At 37.1% G+C, this 15724-nt stretch overlaps 1 protein-coding gene across 21 annotated transcripts in view; it reads left to right on the forward strand.

Annotated features, from left to right (window-relative positions):
- The window catches only part of RBFOX2 (RNA binding fox-1 homolog 2), a 288451-nt gene that overhangs the window by 218115 nt on the left and 54612 nt on the right, over positions 1 to 15724 (forward strand). For all 21 annotated transcript variants that reach the window (XM_055574468.1, XM_055574474.1, XM_055574431.1 and 18 more), the window contains one exon: positions 8475 to 8699. In XM_055574468.1, coding sequence (XP_055430443.1) covers positions 8475 to 8699 — 225 coding nt within the window. The remainder of the gene's footprint in view (positions 1 to 8474; positions 8700 to 15724) is intronic.

Consider the following 15724-nt stretch of genomic DNA (forward strand, 5'->3'; position numbering starts at 1 on the left):
AATATAGACCCTCTATGTATTTAGAATATATACTTTCAAATATATTTAGTAGGCAGTAGTTATGACCAACCTAGATAGCATATTAAAAAGCAGAGACGTTACTTTGCCAACAAAAGTCCGTCTAGTCAAGTCTGTGGTTTTTCCAGTGGCCATGTATGGATGTGAGAGTTGGACTGTGAAGAAAGCTCAGCTCCGAAGAATTGATGCGTTTGAACTGTGGTGTTGGAGAAGACTCTTGAGAGTCCCTTGGACTGCAAGGAGATCCAACCAGTCCATCCTAGAGGAGATCAGTCCTGGGTGTTCATTGGAAGGACTGATGCTGAAGCTGAAACTCCAGTACTTTGGCCACCTCATGTGAAGAGTTGACTCATTGGAAAAGACCCTGATGCTGGGAGGGATTGGGGGCAGGAGGAGAAGGGGACAACAGAGGATGAGATGGCTGGATGGCATCACTGAATGGACATGAGTTTGAGTGAACTCTGGGAGTTGGTGATGGACAGGGAGGCCTGGCATGCTGTGATTCATGAGGTTGCAGAGTCGGACACGACTGAGTGACTGAACTGAACTGAAACTCCTTAGAGGCAAATTTTTAATTTTTGTTATGTCTTCAGTGCCTAAAACAGCTGTGGACCCACAGTAGTTAATTTAGTACATGTCTTGGAATTAAAATTGGATTTCAAATCTATCTCCTTATTTCCTTTTCAGCTGGTTGATCATTCTAAGAACTTTTTCAGTGGATTTTTCTTCTTTGCAAGTTGGTTTCTCTTGTCACTATAATAAGTTTTGTATATCTGTAGTTTGTTTTGGGCTTCCCAGGTGGCTCAGCCGGGTAAGGAAACCGCCTGCAATGCGGGAGACCTTGGTTTGATCCTTGGGTTCGAAGATCCCCTTGAGAAGAGAAAGGCTACCCACTCCAGTATTCTGGCCTGGAGAATTCCATGAACTGTATAGTCCACCGGGTCGCAAAGAGTCGGACACGGCTGAGCGACTTTCACTTTGTTTTCTTTCTCTTTTTATTTTGGCTGAGCTGTAAGGCATATGAGATCTTAGTTCCCCAACCAGAGACTGAATCTACGCCCCCTACATTGGAAGCACAGAGCCTTAACCACTGACCGCCAGGGGAAATCCCTGTAGTTTGTTTTCTTAATCCCATGGAATCCCATGGAGAATCCCATGGACGGAGGAGCTTGTTGGGCTGCAGTCCACGGGGTCACAAAGAGTCCGACCCGACTGAGCGACTTCACTTTCACTTGTTTTCTTAAATATTATTCCCACAGATATATAGTAATGAGGGTTGTTTTTGTTTGTTTTTTAATTTCACGTGACATCCATTACAGGGGCATCCAGTAGGATTTTAATATTTTATCAAGTTGTGGAAGTTCGGCCCCACTGGTCTACCTGGTGCTTGTGTTTGTTGAAAACAACTTTTATTGAGAGTCTAGAGTTTTAATCACTTCACATTTTATGTTACCAGTTCTTCACAACAGTATAATAACATTAACATTGCTGTTTTATAGATTAAGAAAATGGGGCACAGAGAAAGTAGGTTGTAGCATATTTAATTGTTTACAGCTATAGTAAGTGACAGAACTGAGGTTGAATTTATGTTCTGACCATACACTCCAGCATTCCTCTTTGTGAAATACAAAATTTGTTGGGTCTCAGATGAATTTGATAAAAGTTTAGGTAATGTGTAAATAGTAGAATAAACAAATTTGTTTGCATTGGCAAAAAATACATTTTCAAAAATTATCAGTCTTTATAACTTACACATTCCTTTGTGCTTATCATCTTGAACTTTACTCAAAGATGGCATCCTAAAATCATTGAGTCACAGTGGTCTTCATTCTGTGTGAAATAAATACTATTCTTATATTCTTAATATTTAATTTCTCTCCTTAAAACTTTTGTGTAGATAATATAATGACGATGAGATGACAGTCTTGAATCAGTTTGTCAAAATATCAAATATAACCCAGATTTGTCTGTTTCATGTACCTCTCTTCAGGGTTTTTCTTTCCCCCAGTCATTTGAAAATAACTTTAGAAAAACTCTTCTACTTTTTAAACCAGAGAATTAGAAATTTGGGTAGGTTTTTCTGAAATTTGGAAAATCTGACTTTTTAGTATAGTTGTAAATTATGTTGCTTCTGGAAACCAAAGCATTTTTTTTGTTTATAATATTCTGCCAGCCACTGTAGCGAATTCATGTGGATGGTGGGAGGACTGGATGCATCCTGCTTTTCATATCCTCATAGCTTTTCACAAAATGGGGACATCATTCTGCTTTTTTGAAAACAGTGTTGTTATGAAGGGTTAGGGAGAAATAGGGGTTGAAGTTCTAAAAGGAATGCTCAGGGGAGTTGACATTTGAGCAGAGAGACATGAGGGAGGTGTACAAGTCAACAAATGCTGGAGTACCTGTGGCACCATGAGAGGCAGGGCAGAATACAAAGTAACTCTCTTTCATTTTAATGAGCTACACTGATAAGCTCTAAAAGCTAACTATCCTTTATTTTTCCTCTCATCTTTCACATAAAATCTTAGTTTATATTCTAGGGAAAAAAGGAGTTGTAGATAAATCTTTATTAGAGCCTTGTTAGGCAAGGTAGAAATTTTATTTGCATCGTACTCCTTATTGTCAATTTTTTAATCTTGTGAATGAGAAAGTTTATAGACTGTTAAATTAAGAAAAAGAAGTTATGTCTAGTTTTGTGGGCTACAAGAAAAAGTTAATTCATTTTGTCAGATGAGATACACTTAAACTGTTTAGTCTGTGATATTAAAATATCTTCATAAAACAAAAGGCAAGTTCTTACCTAGAAATAATCATGTTGACTATTATCTCACAGTTTGTCTGCAGGCTATAGTACTTCTCTTCTGAACTTAAAACTTAAGAATATAGCCTGGAAATTTAATGGAAGTCTGAAAACCATATAACGTTTCTAAATTATAATAATGTTTACCTGGGGAAATTTTTAGACATTGCAGAGTGTATGAGGTAAAATGCAAAATCACTCCTATTCCAGTTTCTTACCTGTAGTGTATAAACATAGTGTTTTTTAATAAAATTAAAAAAAATTCCTGTATGTAACAAAATAAACTATCAAGAATTTCTTCTTGATCTCCTGGTAAGGGTTTACATTTTCCTTTTGAGGGAGAAATAGTTCAGCCTCTACCTGTCTTGCATTACTTTGAAACACATGGTACAAAGGCCACAAGTGATCTTAGACGTTTTGACCTGTCTTCCCCCCATCTTCCACTGCTGATTGACAGGTTTATTCGGTTGACTGAGCCGGCTTTGTCAAGACTGCCTCTGGGGGAGAGTTAATATTGTGCTTTGTGTGCCAGAGCATCCTCCCCAGCAGAGCTGAAATGGAGGGTGGAGGCTTCCCGGAAAGAGGAGAGTCTGAGAGGAGCCCAGTGGGGTATTAGAAGTCCCCCTTGCTGTGTTCATAAACTGCACAACAGTGTCTTTAGCCTTTACGGGTTATTTAGTAGACCTGTCCTGTGTCTCTGTTTATGCCTGGAGTTAAAGCATAGGTCTATGAATACCTTTGGTGCTCTTATTCCCTTTTATTCACCAACCCCCCTGAAATAGAATTTTTTCTTATCTGTCTTCAGGCTAGTAAATCCCATGAGGACTTCTGAAGTAGTGTGCTTCATGTAGTTTGGTAGGTAGGTAGATAGTTAGACATCACTGAATAATTTGAAAGAGAAGGGGCAGGAATTATTTTCTTTCCTTCTTAGGACACCCAGAATAGAGAGAAATCATTTACAGTACCCTGACCTTGAGATCATGAAAATAACTTATATAGTGATGAATGACAAGGTTTTCTTTCCTGAAAAACTACAGGTAAAAACTAGCATAATTTTTAAGAACTAAATGAAGGGAAGGATTTTTATGTAAAGCATTCCTACTACTTTGTAGATGTGATTCTTAGACACTAGAGACAGCTGAATTTTGATGCTGTATAACTTCTGTAGGTAATGTCAGTGCCATTTTTTTTTTTGAGAACAGCATAATAACTCAATGCTTCAGTATATTGGCTTCCCTTTACTGATTACACTAGTCATCATTCTCTTTTTATATTAAAAAATACTTTGTAGGCTTTATTACAAAAGTAATATAAACTTATTAGGAGAATGAGGAAATTTGGAGGGGGGCTTTGGATAGATATGTTCACTGTTTTGATTGTGGTGATGATTTCATGAGTGTACGTATATATGTCGAAACTCACCAAAGCATACACTATGAATAAATCAGTGGGGCTTATTGTAGAATTGTCCCTCGGTATCCACAGGGACTTACCAGAGCATACACTATGAATAAATCAATGGGGTTTATTGTAGAATTGTCCTTTGGTATCCACAGGGGATTGGTTCCAGGACCCCCTGCAGATGCCAAAATCTGCAGATGCTCAAGTCCCTTGTATAAAATGGCATAACTAATATCTGCATATAACCTGTGCACATCCTCCCATATTTTTTTTTTAATTTTTTAAATTTTTATTGTTTTGGCCTGTGAGATCTTAGTTCCCTGACCAGGGATTGAACCTGTGCCCTCTGCGTTGGGAGCACCGAGTTTTAACCACCTGACTACCAGGGAAGTCCCCTCCCATATGTTTTTAATCACGTCTACATTGCTTATAATACCTAGTACAGTGTAAATGTCATGTAAATAGTTATAAATACAATGTAAATAGTTGCTGGACTATGGCAAAATAAAGCTTTACTTTTCTGGGATTTTTTTTTTCCCTAGTATTTTTCAATCAGTGGTTATTTGAATACACGCTGCAGAGCCCACAGAGAAGGCCAACTGTATATGTCAATTATGTCAATAAAATGGTTTTTTAATTTTTTTATGATTTGATGGCGAAAAAAATGGATATTTTGACGTTAATATGTATTTCAATTTATTAGTGAGATTAAGCATTTTTATCATACAGCCATTTGTATTTCATCTTCTGTGAATTGTTGTATTCTTTGCCTCTTTTTCTGTTTGTGTGTGTGTTTCTCATCAGGTTAAATAACCTGCACTTAGTGATGGTTACCAGTGTGTGTCTGTCTTACGTTGTAGATGTTTTCCCCAGTTGGTTTTTCTTTTGACTTTAAAATCCATTTCTCCCCTCTCTTTCCTCTCCTCCCCCTCCTCTCTCCTTTTCTTCCTGTCTTCCATAGCCAAATCTTTTTTTTTTTTTTTAACTTTTCTGGGTTTTAGGTTTCCTGTCTTACTTAAGAATCGCCCCACCCCAGTAACACTCCCAATATTTCTTACATTTTCATAGTTTTAATTATATTTTATTCCTTTTTTTTTTTTTTGCATGGAGCATGAGTATTTTCTTTTTGGTGGGTAGCCAACTTCTATTCAATACAAATATCATCTGAGCCACCAGGGAAACCTCTTTAATACCAATACCATATGATAAATAATCATCCCCTCCACTGAATTGAAATGCCATTTTTATCTTCTATTGAGTTTCCATATAAACTTGAATCAGGATTATCAGTGTTCCTTTAGTCATTTTGTATATTCCTACTATTGAATCATAATAGTTTTATGGCAAGTTTTAATATATGATAGAGTATCTCCTCCTTCATGGGTTTTCCTTTTGCAGACTTTATTAGTATTTTTTCATATGCAAGTTAGAAAAGTATTTGGTCCTGTTTCCTTCTTTAGGCACCATTTGATTTGCTTCTAATTGGAAATTATACTAGGTTTATATTTTATTTGGGGAATGATTAACCTTTTATTATTACTCAGAAATAAAATATACCTTTCTGTTTATTCAGATCTTATACATTGTATGTTTTATATTATAATTTAAATTTGGGTACTTTTGAATAGATTATTATTGCTAGTTTTAAAATAGGCATTAATGTATTTTAAAATAGTTTTTCAACTATTTTCTGCCCATTGGTATATCTTTCTGTGGGATGTGGTTGTTAAAAAGTCGTTAGCTTTCTTTCAAACGCCTTGTTCTTTTCATTGTGATCTGTAACATTTCTTTATAGATTCTGGTGTCCTTTTCCAGATATATGTATTGTGAATATTGTCTCGCAGTCTCTGCCTTGTCTCTTTATTATTTTAAGTTGATTTTCGGAGAACAATTGTTTTTAATTTTGGTGAAATCTACTCTGTCATTTTTTTCTTTAATAGTTCTTCATTTTTTTATGTCCCCAAAATTTCTTGTTTATCGCAAAGGTGTGAAGATTTTGCTGCCTTTTCTAAAAGTTTTATAGTTTCAGCTCTTACACTTAGGTCTATTATCTCTTTCAGGTTAACTTTTACAAATATAGGGTGAAAGTTGAGGTTATTTTTTTCATTGGGTATTCAGTTTTTCATTTATTAAAATGTCTTTCCCCCGCTGAATGGACTTGATGCCTTAATATTCACTGTAAATGTTTATTTCTGTCTCTGGGTTCTTTTCTATCTCGTTTATCTGTTGTATGTTTTTAAACCAGTACCACACTATGATGATTATCATCACTTTGTAAGTCTTGAACTCAGGTAGTATAAGTCCTCCAGTTTGTGTTATTGTCTTAACTACTCTAGATACTTTGCATTTCCATATAAATTTTAATAACAACTTGTTAATTTATACAAAAACACCTGCTGAGATTTTGATTGGGTTTGTGGAATTTGGGGTGCATTGTCATTTTCAGAATATCCAGCTTTCCAATCTATGATCATATATTTCTCTATTTATAACAGCCTTTGTAAATTTGTTCTGTTTTATTTTAGGCAGATTTTAAAGGATAGTTGAACCTTCCTTTAAAAAGTAATGTGAGATCTTTCTCCAGTTTTGGATTCATTTTTTTTGCGATAGTATGAGTTTCAGTCCAGTTCAGTCACTCAGTCTTGTCCGACTCTTTGCAACCCCATGAATCGCAGCACGCCAGGACTCCCTGTCCATCACCAACTCCCAGAGTTCACTCAAACCCATGTCCATCGAGTCAGTGATGCCATCCAGCCATCTCATCCTCTGTCGTCCCCTTCTCCTCCTGTCCCCAATCCTTCCCAGCATCAGAGTCTTTTCCAATGAGTTTAATGGCCATCAAATTAATGCTAAAAACCTGGAATGGTGTTAGACAGTGCTGCTGGAAGTTCAGTTTCCTGTAGCTCTCAGTGGGTAGAGAATCCCTTCTTAAATTGAGGAGAAAGAAGGATAACCATAACTGAGGAAGAAAGAGGAATAATTACTTTGTTGTTTGAAGGAAGTGATGCTCATGACTAGGAGGAATCCAAGTGATGTAAACCCAGATTTTCTTTGATCCCTAATGCTATGATGTCTAAAATATCGGGGAAGGGGTTTATCAAAGTGCTACCACTTTGAAGCATTTGACCATCTCTTTCAGCTATTTCCAAAAGGATAGTGGCCCCGGACTTTGAAAATGTGTTTGTTGTTAGTAAAATAATGACTCTGCCTTTTATGGACTAAAATGGGAGGTCAGAAGGTAAGTTGTTGAGAAGGGAGGATTTTACAAAATCTCTTACACAAGATTTAACTCCTAGTTTGTATCTGAACTTAAAGACGGAACAGAAATAAGACAGGGGCTATGGAGTCAAAGTGGCTTCTAACGAGTTCCTGCTGTTACTGTATGTCCTGTAGTGATATTTGAGCTATCACATGAGATCCCAAGTAAGCATCTGGGGATGGACGCCATGTGGAGAAGTATCTGCTAGCCTTGAAATGCTAGCAGTAATTATGAAAAACTCAAGATTTTTGTCTAGGAAATTTTTTTGTCCAGTTTCTAATTTAAGGAAAGGTTTGGTTTTGTTTGTTTGTTTGTTTTTTTAATTAACTTAGTGGCCAAGACTTAAATAAATCTCTACCTTGAAATTCAAAGATTAATTTTGTTAACAATGTACTTTCTCCTGAATTCTGTGTTCTTAAAATCTAGAGGTGTATATCATCTGGTTTTGAGAATTTAATTTATACTGTCATTCTACCTGTTGCTATGAATTGTAATTTCAGTTCAGTCACTCAGTCATGTCCAACTCTTTGCGACCCCGTGGACTGCAGCACACCAGGCTTCCCTGTCCATCACCAACTCCCGGAGCTTGCTCAGCCTCATGTCCATTAAGTCGGTGATGCCATCCAACCATCTCATCCTCTGTCATCCCCTTCTCCTCCTGCCTTCAGTCTTTTCACAGCATCAGGGTCTTTTCAAATGAGTCAGTTCTTTGCATCAGGTGGCCAAAGTATTGGCATCTTCAACAAATTAGAAATAAATTACAAAGAATTGTAATTTAGTGAAATTAATTTGTTTTCCCCTAATAATCACTAAAGGAATAGAGTGTACTAAAGGAAACAGTAATGGCTCAAACAAATTTCAAATCTTGTAACTTATCTTCTGTAACAAATTTCCTTGCATTTAAAAAAGTTTGGTTTAAAGGAAAATCTTTGGTCCTTTGGTAACTAGTCAACTTTTTTTTTTTAGTCTTATCTTCTCTTTCTCTGTTTGTTCCAGGGTAACCAGGAGCCAACAACAACTCCTGACGCAATGGTTCAGCCTTTTACTACCATCCCGTTTCCACCACCTCCACAGAATGGAATTCCCACAGAGTATGGAGTGCCACACACTCAGGACTATGCCGGCCAGACCAGTGAGCATAACCTGACACTCTACGGAAGCACGCAAGCCCACGGGGAGCAGAGCAGCAACTCACCCAGCACACAGAACGGATCTCTGACGGTACGTGAGTGATGAGGTGGCAAAACAGAAGGAGGCCTGTCATCGTCCTATTGAAATCTTCTTAATCATCATACCCAAAGACCCTTTGAATTAATTTTGCATTTACATTACATTGCATAGCACTAATGTAATTTCCATTCTACTCCAAGCATTGTAATTAGAAAATAAGGATTTAGGACAAAGCTCACGGTCATTGCCCAGGAGCTTACAGTCTAGACATGGGACAGACAGTAAAACAAGGTAAGTGTGATGATGAGAGTTAACTTAGCAGGAGGCTGCTCTTTTCAGCTTTACGGGTCACCTTCATTCTGCAAAAATCTCACAGTCCTTCTCTGTCCTCATTCTCCACAATCTGTCAGCAGTATTCTACACACTGCCTCCTCCTTCCTCCTTGAGACACTTGAGTTGTTGGCTTTCATGACACTCCCTGTTTCCCTCTTAGGCACTGAAAGTCCTTTGTTGGTCTTTCTTGCTGGTTCATCTTTCTCTATTCAGCTTTTAAATGTAGTACTCCAGAGCTGGGTCCTAGGACTCCTTTCCCTCCTGTTTTTTATCCTGTCTCTGTTGTATAATGATACTACTAAATTCACCTAGTTGCTCAAACAAAACCTGTGAATGATTTTTTTCTCTATTTCCATCATCTCTGCATCCAGTCCGTTAGCAAGTCTTGGCCACCGTGACTCTAGAATTTTTTCTTACTTCAGCCTTTTCTCTTCATCCTAAGACCATAGCTGGATAGTGTCTATAATTAAGAGCTCAGCATTTCCACCAGATTTTTTAAGTCTGAGTCCTAATATCGTCTGTAATTAGTAGTATGACCTTTGGCCAGTTATTTAATCTCTCTCTGCCTTGGCATGCTCATCTGCAAGATGAAGCCAGTAGCACCTGTTTAAAGTGGCTTTTAGGAGACTTAAAAGAATTTCATTCGTGTGAGGTGTTCATCATCATTGTCACCACTCGAATCCAAACCTTTTCACTTTTTCTGTTACTGTTGCCTAATTTATCACATAGCGGCCAAGATCCTTTGTCTCTTAATGCAAATAATGCTATTTTCCTGTTTGAGTCTAATGGTTTTCTAACATACTTAGAATAAAATCCAAACTCATACCTGGTTTACTAATCCCTGGCCCCAGCCTACCTCTTTGACTTGACCTGTTACGGGAGTAAAGGAAGCATCATAAATTACAGTTATCACATCATACAGGAAATCATTTTGTTTGTGGGATTGTGTGGTATATTTCCTAAGATAAAAATGTCCTATACTCTGCATAGAAAGATCTCTCTCTAGTTTTTAGCTTTCTTTTTGCCTTTCTGTATCAGATTATTAGGAGGAGAGCTTTACTCAGCCTTTACACCACTTGATAAGATTTACTTCCCTGTAAAGAGCCTTGTAGGGGAAGCTTTTGTTGCATAAGGATAGATTTAACCTGCTAATACTTTCCATTTTCTTTTATTGGACTACCAAGAAAAATCCATTCTTCCCTTGAAGACATGTTATCTTATCAGTGTCAATCAGAGTTATATAGAAGCACATAATTTTTAACTTCATAGGTAATGGACTATAATAGACAATTTATTTGAAAAGTCTGGGCATGGTGGTAACAAATGAGGCTTTCCATAACATCCATTCTAGAATTAAAATACACAGGCTGCTGTATTGGCTGCATTTCCAAATCATGTACAAATGATGATGAACTTACAGATTTAACAGAAGTACTAGAAAAGAAGGAAAAAGAAAGAATAAAATATTATAAATCAGAGGCTTTATCAAGGTATTTTAATCACTAAGTCTATTTCTTTGCTAGTTATCAGTGTTTTTCTTTTTTCTATTTTCTATTTCTTATTAAATCAGTTTTGGTAATTGGTGTTTTTCTAGAATTTTTCTATTACCTGCTAATTAGCTATCTTGTTGGTATAAAGTTATTCTAATAATAATTCTGTTGATTATTTTCATTTCTACTGCATTCGTACTGATACCCACCCTTTCATCCGTGATTTTGGTAATTATGTCTTCTCTTTTTTTCTTGGTTAATCTAGCTAAGGTTTTTTGATTTTGCAGCTTTTTCTAGAAAACCAGCTTTCGATTTCATTGACTTTTTAAAATCTGTTGTTTTTCTGTTTTGTATGTCATTTATTTCCATTCTGATCTTTATTATTTCTTTCCTTCTGCTTGCTTTGGGTTTGATTTGGTCCTATTTTGCTAGCTTCTTGACATGTAATCTTAGGTCATTGATTTTAGAATTTTATCCTTTCTAATTTATGTTTAAAGCTACACTTTACCCCTTAAGTTTCCCTGTAGCTGCATCCCATAAAGTGTGATATATTGTGTTTGCATTTTCATTCAGTTCAAGATATTCTTAAGTTTTTCCTTATGACTTTTTCTTTAGTCCTAGCTTTTATAGAAGTGTGTTGTTTAATTTCCAGATGTCTAAGGATGTCCCAAGTCTTTCTCTTTATAATCCCATTGTTCTCAGAGAATATACTTTGTATGATTTCAGTCTTTTTAAACTTAATGAGACTTGTTTTACAGCTTAGTAGATGAGATGGTCTGTCCTACAGAATGTTCCTAACCAATTAGGCCTTTTATCAATATGAAATGTCCCTTTTTGTTTCTGTTAGTTGTTCCTGTCTTAAGTCTGTTTTGTCTGATACTAATATGACCACTGCGTCTATCTTGTAATTACTATTTGCATGACATCTCTTTCCTTCATTTAGTTTCAAACTCTGAATCTAAGATATGTCTCTTGGAGAAAAACAAACAAACAAACATACATCTGGATCTTACTTATTTTTGAAGTCTGAAAATTACTGCCTTTGTATCAGAGTATTTAGTCTATTTACTTTTAATATAATTGTTAATATAGGTGGATTTATGTCTGCCATTTTACTATTTGTTCTTATATGTCTCTCATCCTTTATTGTTCCTTCTTTACTGATTTATGTTAAATAAATTCTTTCTGTATCTTTTGAATCCCTTTGCAATTTTTTAAATTATTTATTTTTGTTGTTATTTTTGTATTTTCTTAGTTCTTAATCAAGAATTACATCTTGGAGTTATTACAACCTACTGATGGCTGTGTGTGTGTGTGTGTTTGTATGTATGTATTATGCTGTTGGTAAAATATAGCAATTTGGTCCAGTGGGGTTCTGTCCCTTACCATCCTTTCTGCTTGGTTATTGTCATATGAAATGAAACAATATAGTAGTACCGTTATTGCTTTAAAAGATCTTTTATCTGTAAAGAAATTTACCATTTCCATTGATCTTCATATCTTCCTATGGATTTGAGTTATTTTCTAATGTCATTTCCTTTTAGCTGATAGTACATCATGTAGGATTTTCTGGAGGCTAGGTCTGCTTGAAACAAATTTTCTGATTTTGTTTATCTAGGAATGTCTTTCTTTTGTCTTCATTTTTGAAGGATAGTTTTGCTAGCTGTAGAATTCTTGGTTGACAGTTTCTCCCTGTGTTCTCAGCCCTATGACATAAGCAAGAAGTCAGTTGTTAACCCTGCTGTTGTGCCCCTGTATGTGATGAGCTGTTTTTCTCTTGTGGTCTTCAAGATTTTTGGTTTATCTTTGGCTTTGAGCAGTTTAACATTGATAGATTGAGGATAGATATTTTTGTTTTTATCATACTTGCATTTTATTGAAATTTAGGGGTCTGCGGATTGTTTTCCATCAAAATTGGGAAATTTTTTGACATAATTTTTTTGAATATTTGTTCTTGCCTTCTCTTCTTCTGGGACTTTTGCCACAAGTATGTGGGGATGCTTGTTTGTTCCCTACAGGTTCAGATTCTGTTTGTTTTTAAGCTGGATCTAAAGTTCTTTTCATTTTTCTAAAGTGTTTTTTCTTTCTCTTCTTTTGATTGGATAATTTTGATTAATCTGTTTCAGTTTACTTATTCTTTATTCCACCAGGTCCAATCAGTTATTGAGCTCATCTGGTGACTTTTTATTTTAGTTAATGTACTTTTCAACTCTAGAATTTTCATTTAGGATTTCTGTAGTTCTGTCAAGATCCCCTACTTGACTAGGGAATATTTCCTTTAATTCTTGTCACGTTTCCTTTAATTCTTTGAATACATTTGTCATTGTTACTTTGAAGTCAGCTGCTACAAGGTCTAGGCCGCTGAGAGCCTTTTTCTAGTTACTGCTTGTTTACTTGAGTCAGGGCCTCACTTTTCCTATTTCTTTGCATGTCTTGTAACTTTTTAGTAAATTAGATGTTTTAGTAATGTATTTCAACACTCTGAAGTTTGTTGGTTTTTTGAGAAACATAGAGATGAGTGTTTGTGTGTTTTTAGTACTTTACCTGGATTAAACTGTGGAGCATGACTCCTCCATGGTCACTGATGTGTCTGCTTAATGATCTTTATTCTCCTTTTTACTTTTTATCCTGGCTGGGAGTCACTCCTCTCTCTTCATAGACAGTGATTTGGGCATAAGTTGTGCTTAAGCACCTGGAGTGTGGAAAGCTTCTACCTTCTATTGATCTGTTTGTGATTTGGGAAGTGCCTTTAGAGTCCAGCCAGTTCTCAAGTATGCCTTCACTTTTTCTTTTGGTGCACCCTCTTTTGTCTCCCCGCTCCCCATCCCAGCATTTTCAGTCAGTCGGGAATGTCAGGAGAACATAACTTGTTATTCTACAATTCTCTCATTTCCAGGATCTTCCCTTCGTATTTCTGGCTGATCTGTCACACACACCAGTCAGACCACAACCTCAAGCTAGAAGAACCAGTTAGGTTCCTACCAAGTTTGCCACTTTTTCTGACAAAGCCGTGGCTTTCTACTGTACCCCACCCCAGTACCCCAAGCTGAGTCTACTCCCTCTGACAGCAGAACTACTGGTTTTCATGGCCTTTGTCGTTGTTCAGTCTCTCAGTCGTGTCCAGCTCTTTGCAACCCCACACACCGCAGCACACCAGGCTTCCCTGTCCTTCACCATCTCCTGGAGCTTGCTCAAACTCATGTCCATTGAGTCGGTGATGCCATCCAGCCATCTTGTCCTCTCTCGTCCCCTTCTCCTCCTACCTTCAGTCTTTCCCAGTGTTAGGTTCTTTTCTAATGAGTCAGCTCTTCACATTAGGAGGCCAAAGTATTGGAGCTTCAGCTTCAGTGTCAGTCCTTCCAATGAATATTTAGGATTGATTTCCTTTAGGATTAACTGGTTTGATCTCCTTGCTGTCCAAGGGACTCTTAAGAGTCTTCGCCTAACTCTATCCTGAAAGCTCTCCTGGCAGAGCTGAGGATTAGAGGATGGAGTTCTTGGGTTGGAATAGCCCCAGGAAGTAGGTTTGTAGCCTCCTGCTGGTATTAACCCTAAAGCTGTAGCACCTTTTCATGAAATTTCTCTATTTGTTATCTGCCTTTGATTGATTTCCAGAACCCTGAAATGACTAAGTTTTCTTATTGTTTTGAGGAGAGGATTCACTAACCTGTTCATGCCATTAGAGCCAGAAGTCCCTTCCCTGAATCATTTCCTGGTCATGTACAAGGCACAGTACACCTCTCCACACCCTACCCATTTCTCTTTCTTTCTCTCTCTCATTGCCACAGTTTCCCATGGTTTCAGAATCCAGACTCTGTGTTTCTGATGACAGTGAGCTCTGTTCCTTCATATTAATATATACAGTTTAGACATGTGTTCCTCATCCACATGACAAACTATTCATTATATTATTTTATATTGTGTTGACCAATTTGAGTTCCTAAAGATATATTGAAGTAAGACTGGGAATCCTTGTGAATAGATTGTGAATTCATTAGTGCTGTGGAAAAATGGAAACTCCTTGACTTGTACCTACAAACTGAGCACAGGTTCTGTCATGTTAGGAGGTTGCTAACAGTAAAAAGGGAAATTATCTGGAAGCTCTAGTTGAAGATTCTGCTTATATTTTTAAGTGTACATTTAAAATATGAGTGTAGATCCACTGCTCTTAAGCCCTTTACCTTTGGAAGTTGTGTATGGGTGTGTGTTTCTCAGGCAAGGGGATGTGTGCATAGAGAGAAATTGAGCAGTAGAACAGTATATTGTGAAACCTAGATTGCCAACTTTATAAATGATACTGTTAAACCTTTACCTTCTACTCATATGTTTCTTAAGAGTCTGGTAATTCCTGTGGCCAATTACATTCCAAAGGTAGATGAGAAGCATTTATAAGTTATTTATAAATAAATGAGGGATTCCCTGGTGGCTCAGATGGTAAAGAGTCTCCCTGCAATGCAGGAGACCCAGGTTCGATCCTTGAGTCACGCAGATCACCTGGAGGATATGGCAACCCACTCCAGTATTCTTGCTGGGAAAATCCCATGGATGGAGGAGCCTGGCAGTCTACAGTCCATGGGGTTGCAAAGAGTCAGACATGACTGAGCGACTTTACTTTCTTTCACTTTATAAATAAATGGTATCTTAAATTTGTATAACAGTTTTCAATTTAAAACTTGCTTCCACAAACATTTTATTGTGGCTCATAAAATAGCCCTTTGTGGTGGTATGCTGTTGTTTTTTACACTATGGGAATCCCGTCTGCCACTCTGACTCTGCATGTCCAGCTCAATGCCTGTGATTATATATATGCACTGGTCTTCTGAGCAGACACTTGTGCAGCTTTTCCCATTCAGTTCAAGTGTTAGCTCTCCTGGGAAGCCCCTCTTGACTTTCCTAGGCAGAGCCAAATTCATGTACCCTTCATTTAGGCTCAGGTAGACTCCTGAGCTGACCACTTTCTGTGGACCTTATAGGATGCAATGGTTTTTTGTTCACTAGTGACTCCCTAACTAAAGTGTAAGCTTTTTTTGCTTGATTTACCATAGTAACTAGCACTTAATAGTTACACAGTAAATATTTCTTGGGGGAAAAAAAAAGGAAGATAGAGATGTGCCATGGGCAGCCTGAGGAGAGAAGCTCAGGCTCCTTGGTGGAGAAGGCATAGACTTAGGCCTTGTACTATGAGTGCCTGGAATTCAGACATGCTTTGATGTGGTGGGAAGAATTAGGAAAGTCATTTCTCAAAGCAAAGTT

Source organism: Bubalus kerabau, chromosome 1, assembly GCF_029407905.1.
Source record: "Bubalus kerabau isolate K-KA32 ecotype Philippines breed swamp buffalo chromosome 1, PCC_UOA_SB_1v2, whole genome shotgun sequence".
NCBI classification, from domain to species: domain Eukaryota; kingdom Metazoa; phylum Chordata; class Mammalia; order Artiodactyla; family Bovidae; genus Bubalus; species Bubalus kerabau.